General features: G+C 40.2%; 1 protein-coding gene across 1 annotated transcript in view; it reads right to left on the bottom strand.

Moving 5' to 3' along the window:
* Nucleotides 1-6,518, bottom strand: part of ireb2 (iron-responsive element binding protein 2) — a 17,351-nt gene that overhangs the window by 2,364 nt on the left and 8,469 nt on the right. Inside the window, exons 9-18 of the mRNA XM_024280767.2 lie at nt 5,446-5,617; nt 5,234-5,334; nt 5,036-5,152; nt 4,790-4,949; nt 3,622-3,757; nt 2,490-2,574; nt 2,251-2,407; nt 1,252-1,376; nt 1,047-1,151; nt 830-972 (exon numbers count right to left, since the gene is read on the bottom strand). Coding sequence (XP_024136535.1) covers nt 830-972; nt 1,047-1,151; nt 1,252-1,376; nt 2,251-2,407; nt 2,490-2,574; nt 3,622-3,757; nt 4,790-4,949; nt 5,036-5,152; nt 5,234-5,334; nt 5,446-5,617 — 1,301 coding nt within the window. The remainder of the gene's footprint in view (nt 1-829; nt 973-1,046; nt 1,152-1,251; nt 1,377-2,250; nt 2,408-2,489; nt 2,575-3,621; nt 3,758-4,789; nt 4,950-5,035; nt 5,153-5,233; nt 5,335-5,445; nt 5,618-6,518) is intronic.

Genomic DNA, 6,518 nt, shown 5'->3' with positions numbered 1-6,518 from the left:
CGCAGGACTAAATATCGCGATATATCGCAATATCGATATTTTGGCACACCCCTAATATGAGATGTAGAAAATACACAGGGGCCACAATCTTTTTGTTTTGAGCTCCTAGTAAAAGGGAAGAGGGAGTGGGGTTGCTCCACACTAAAAAAACCTCAGTGGTGAATTTCTAATGAACTCCTGCTAATCTCATCCTAAAAATGACATCATCATAAACAAAAGAGCACTGGGAATGATTTTACAACAGATCACTCAACTCAAAACTGTGATTTGACAGGTTGGTTGATGACTGTGGTGATGGGCGTGTCTCTTGAGTAGACAGCAGTGATAATGTGGATAAGTTCACCTGTTGAACGCCAGTTGGAGCAGGTGAGCATCTGTTATTGACCGCTAACACTAAAAGCTAACTTAATACGTCAATGTCATGCGAAGATTTGTTAATTGACGCTTTATCATTTTGACGTGACTTGTAGACTTGTAAACGTTGCTTGTTGCTCTAACTAAGAAGCTTCAACATTGCATAAGCAACTCCATTCATTAGCTGTCATGATAACGCAGCCCCACTAATACAAAATAGATAATACTCTCAATAAATCGCTCTCAATTTTACAGTCAGTTGTGTGCGTCATCAATAGTAAATTCCCTGTTTGCTGGCACTGGAACATGTTTTTTAGGTAAACCAGACGTAGCTGCAACAACTATTTAAAGCACTAAAACTAGTGAGAAAGTTTAGTGACTGCACCTTTATTATGTTCAAAACAACTAAACAAATTTGATCAAATGTGATTCCTATCTCTGATCAAATTAATAAAAAGTGAAGCCTGAAACTGACCGCCTGCTCTGCAGGTACTTGGCGGCGGCGCTGGCCCTGGCGATGCTGCCCGCTGGCGAGATGTGGTCCGTGCTGACTTTGTCCCCGAGGAAGAGTAAGGCGTGAGCGTTCTCTATGGACTGAGGGGCAGGCAGGTCTTTGCTCTGAGACGAGAGGAGATGAGGATGAAAGGTGGGGCTCCCCCGGCGCTCCCACAGAGGGCCCTCGGAGGACTTACCAGCTTGCTGAAGAACGGTGGAGAGCGGATGTACGTGGACTTGGGATCCCACGGGAAAACCACAGAGTCTGGACTTGTAATGTTGTTCCAAAACGTGTTCCCTTTCTGGCAAAGAGCAGAAAATCTGTCAACTTTTAGTCACCCAAAAAAACAGACTTGGCTTTGTGTCTCCATTTAAAGGAAAGCTTTTCTTTCGTGTCCTAACCTCCATCCTTCCCCTGAGATCCTTAAAGACAGAGGAGATGACGGTGTCCTCCTCCGTCTGTTGGACCTCCTCTCTGGACGGCCAGATATCACTTAGATACACCTCCTTCCCGCTGGAAGACAAACCTGTGCAAAGACACACAACAACTTAATAAGAAGTTAGCAAACAGAAGAAAACCTCTGAAAAGAAAACACTGTTTTAACAATATTTGTTTTAAAAACTATTTCTTACTGCACCTGTGAGCAAAAATTTCACTCCCACCACATACTCAACAACTCACCCCCTCCAAAAAATGACATGACAGAAGAAGAAAGTAAAAAAAAATCTGTTATAGAGCTCAAAAAATATTTGACACATGGAGCTCTGACCAGGGTGGCAGGAGAGAGTACTCCTGCGGACCACACAACCCCGCTTGAAGCTTTAAATTTTATTTACTTTTGAGGATAATCTGAAGAAGCAAAGCAGGAAGCAGAAATATTTGAAGACATGTTGACATTTTGCAGATTTTTTACCTCAAAAACAAGATTCTAAGCTTCTAAAATAACATAAAAAATAGGTCAGCTGTCTGAGGTATAAAGGTTAAAGTCCAAATGTTCAAATGTCTTTTTAAAGATTAGAGTAATTGGGTTCAGTTGACAAAAATTGCTGGTGCTGTTCTTTCTCAGCAAACCCTCAAAATGGACAAATTCAGAGGTTATCCAACTAAAAGTTAAAAATGAAAAGGTAAAGAACACACTTTAGTGTCTAAAAAATGCATCTTTTGAGTGTCTTCACACATCTGATTGTGCTAAAGTTCAGATTTCTTTAATAACTTGTACAGGATGGCGCCTGGGTGGATGATATGAGACACCACAGAACAGAAAACACTCATTTCCACTCATTTGTGCTCAAACTTGCCTGCACAGCCCACCGAATCACCACAACAAGCTCCTTCCTTCACTGTGATTTATGAGCCCCCTCCCTCCAAAATCCTCTCACGCAGATTAACGGCTCCCTTACCTAACGGCTCCTTCTCAAAGTCGATTCCCACAGTGCCCGCTATAGCGTAAGCCACCACCAGGGGAGGGGAGGCCAGGTAGTTGGCCCGCACGCAGTCACACAGGCGTCCTTCAAAGTGCCGGTTGCCGGACAACAGGCCGCAGGTCACCAGATCCCCCTGAAATGACAGCGTTCATTATTGATGGATCTAAATATAAAAAAAACAACAACAGAGGAGGATCACAGACGGGCAAAACTACCTGTTTGATGGCGTCCACGACGGCGTCCGGTAACGGTGCCGTATTTCCAACGCAAGTGGCACAGCCATAACCAATCACCTGAAACCTGTGGAGATGCAAACGCCAACGTCAGAGAAACAGGTCTGTCTTTCAGACGACTTAAAAAAAAAAAAGACTAAATCTGAGAGGGGAAACACATTTATAACATTTATGAAAGAATAAAACGATCCGGATCAAACATTTAATCAAAGTTAAAGGACAAGTTTTTGTTGCCCTGCTTTAATTTTTTAAGTTTCTGGTTGGGAGCTACTGTATGGGGACAAATCAGGGTCAGCTTAGAGAGAACGAAAAAAACAGATTGAAAACTTGAAAAATAGACATTATAAATTTGAAAAAAATTGCTTTCAAAATTTGAAAAAAATATGAAAACCTGAAAAAGATGTTGTAAATTTGAAAAAAAATGATGAAAATTTGAAAAAAAAAACCGTTTTCAAAATTTGAAAACAAATATTGAAAACTTGAAATAAATTTGGAAAATTTGAAAAAAAATTGAAAAAAGAAATAAGGAAAACATGAATAAAAAAACTATAAATGTAAAAATTACAAATTGAAAAATATATATCCATTAATAACAGCTGCTGTTTTGAATTTTCGTTTTTTCTTTCTTTCTGAATTTTCACTCTTAGTCCTATTTTCCGTTTCAATTCTGATTTTTCAAGTTTTCGCTGCTTAGATAAGCCAAATTTTACATGGGGGCGGGACTTTGAACTCCCTTCTTCAGCCATTTTACATTTATAATTTTTTCAAGTTTTAAGTATTTTTTTCACATTTTGAAAACTTTTTTTTTTCAAATGTATTTTTTTTTTATTTTCAATGTCTTGTTTTCAAATTTCCACTTTTTTTTTTAAGTTTTCAAATTTCCTTTTTTTCAGAAACAATGTCTATTTTTCAAGTTTTCTCTATTTTATTCACTCACTTTAATCTGATCTTGATTTGACGCCACACTACTGTTCTGATAATACGTTTTGTAATTATCAGAGGGGAAAAGAAATCTGGTTCAAACTTGCTAAACACCAGAGGACAGAAAATCCCAAGCAATCAATCCCCAGCAGTGACAGCAGCTCCATCAGTGAGTGGTTTCCTGTGGTTTTACCCCAGCTGACTGAAGTAAGGCAGAACGCCGCTGCTGTTGAGGTAGTGAGTGACCATCCCACTTCCAGGAGCTAGACTGGTCCGGATGTAAGGCTTGACAGTGAGGCCGGCTTCCACAGCCTTTTTGGCCAGAAGGCCTGCAGGATAAAGCAGAAATTAAATACATTTAAGGGTTTGAGTCATAAAAAGCTACAAATAATTATTGAGGTTTTTGTTTCCAATCAATTAACCCCTTAACACCAGAGCTCCTGTGTTCATGTTCTTTGATTTACTGCATTTTTTTCATTGTTAACACGATCAATGTAATTCTAGTAGATTGTGAAGGAGAAAAGCTTTTTCTAGCATCCGGTTTTATGATCCAACTCAATTTGAATTAAGAAATACTCAAAGTTTTAATCATAAATTATTTTGTATAAGTCCTCTAATGTGAGAAAAATGCAACAAGAACATGTTAAAAATACAAAAAAGATACATTTTCATTGGAATGCGCCTTTAAGTTAATGTCAATCTTCTCATCAGTTTGTGTTTTAAAGCTGCATCGAACTCAATTTGCGTAGCATGGATGTCCAGTTTCAATGTTAAGCCAACGTACACTCGGGGTCAGGGGTCATACCGCGCATTATGAGCATAATAATCTAGCAGAATTTCATGCAATGTGGCAAAAGTTCACATTTTTGCACTTTGGTGAAGCTTCGTGTCTTGTCTACCCATCAGGAACTCAGCTATAGTAGGGGCATGTTGATGATGTGATCGGTGGGTGGAGCCTAAAACCAACATGGAAGAGAATCTGATCGTTCTCCTCCTGAACTTTTATATTTTTTATTATTTGTATCAAGACAATAATAACTTATTCTAACTTTGTTATTTTTGTCCTCCTCAGACAGCAAGTCGTCAAACAGCATCACAGAGACAGAAGTACCGCTGAAAGCAGCCGTCATTCAGACGCAGCTCCTGCACTAGAATCTCTGAATGATCTCATGAACCGAGATATGATTACAGATGTTTTTGTAGAACGTTTTAACACAAATGAACCCGATCTCTCAACATCATTTTGGCCTTCCATGATGTAGCAATGAGGCTAAAAATATTTGAAGCTAGCTCCACCCACATGCAGCAGGTTTACAAACACACTTTGGACGTGTTTCATGTCATCATTCAGGCCCCCCCACCTGCAGTCAGCATGACAGACGGATTGCAGTTATTGGTGCAGCTGATGACGGCGGCGATGACCACCGAGCCGTGCACCAGCTGGTACTCCTGACCGCAGTGGAGGAAGGCGACGCGGGTCTCCTGCTTCTCCTTGGAAATGTGGAAACCTTTAAAGCCCACCTGAGATGGAGAGAGTCGGTTGTGAGGAGCCAGAGACGGCGTTTTGGCCTGACTAAATCCACCGCGTGAGTTCTTGAGTGGCTCACCTTCTCGTCGAGACAGCTCTGGAAGTCTGCCTTCATGTTGCTGACTGCCACCCGGTCCTGAGGCCTTTTGGGACCGCTGACGTGGGGCACCATGGAGCTCAGGTTGATCTCGATCACCTGCAGGAACGTCAATGCTTTTCTATCAGTTTGTTGTGTGAAGAGAAAACATCATTGAGGAGCAGATTTTGGGGCGTTTACCTCAGAGTACTGAGGGTCTTCACAAGGTTCTTCATAGCTTCGGAAAAGTTTGATCGCCTTCATGTAAGACTCCATCAATTCAAGTTTTTCATGGCTGAAATCTGCAACAGTGATTTAAACAACTGAGATCTAAAAATTCCTAACAGACTGAACAGATTTTTTTTCTGGCTTTGAGGCTAATCGATGAACAAACAGAGGCTTTAACGACTCACTTGTCTTTTTAAAGTGCTTGAGTGTGACTTGGTCGATGGGGAAGAAGCTGACGGTGGCGTTGTACTCCGGGCACATGTTGGCGATGGTGGTCCGGTCAGGAGCCGACAGCTGGGAGAGTCCAGGTCCGAAGAACTCCACAAACCTCCCAGCGATGGCAGCCTGCCGCAAGTGCTGGGAAATCAATGCAAAGTGTTCAATACACGTCTGCTGTGATATCTGTAGCTTCTGATGATTCAAAACATGCATAACTCCTGCAGAAACAGAAGAATATGTTTGTTTTTTAAGGTAGGAAGAACAAAAGCAACAAAAAAGTTTTGATCACAAGAAGCTAAAGCTATCTGCTATCTGATAAAAGTCACATTTGAACTATAACCTCTGTAATTCTACAGTCCTCTAGTTTCCATCAGCTGACTGACTTTGTTGTTGGTGCTTTAAGCTGAAAGAGCTTCACACCAGTGAGTAAGTTTACTGAACAGTCTGTGGGGTAATATCCTTAATGACATAATTATATGTTTTGAAACAACAGGAATATCGGGATTTTTCTCAATAATACTAGGTCAGCAGCAGCAGGAGACGTCATGAAGACGTGGAGATTTTCCCATCAACAGCATAAGGAATGAGTGGAAGAATCCCTGTTTGATTATTCCCAAACACTCGAGAAGTTGGAGAAAAATGTACAGAAAGGGAACAGAGGGGATGTGTTTTTTTGTTTGAGAGCTGATGGAAACAAAACCATAAGAACATAGTATAATCGAGCAGCCCTTACACTGAAGAGTATGTGCTACAAAAACACCATAAAAACCAACACAGGATTTTTCTGCTGTTAAACTAATCAGAAAAGCTGGTTTACGTAGCTGAGAACTATTTCATATTTAATCTTATTCAGATTGTAACTGCTAAAACATTGAACCAGTTACATTTTGATTCACAAGCTCAGAATACTATTTTTTATGCTTATCCAGCAACAGATTTAAAAACTTTTATGATTAAATGAGTTTGTTTATTTTTAACATGAGTGACTTCATCTGAACAAAGGTTAAAACTTAACATCAATACATTTTTTTTAAATAAA

This window comes from Oryzias melastigma, linkage group LG6 (assembly GCF_002922805.2).
Source record: "Oryzias melastigma strain HK-1 linkage group LG6, ASM292280v2, whole genome shotgun sequence".
NCBI classification, from domain to species: domain Eukaryota; kingdom Metazoa; phylum Chordata; class Actinopteri; order Beloniformes; family Adrianichthyidae; genus Oryzias; species Oryzias melastigma.
Note: the sequence above shows the minus strand (reverse complement) of the source record. Positions and strands in the feature narration are given on the sequence as shown.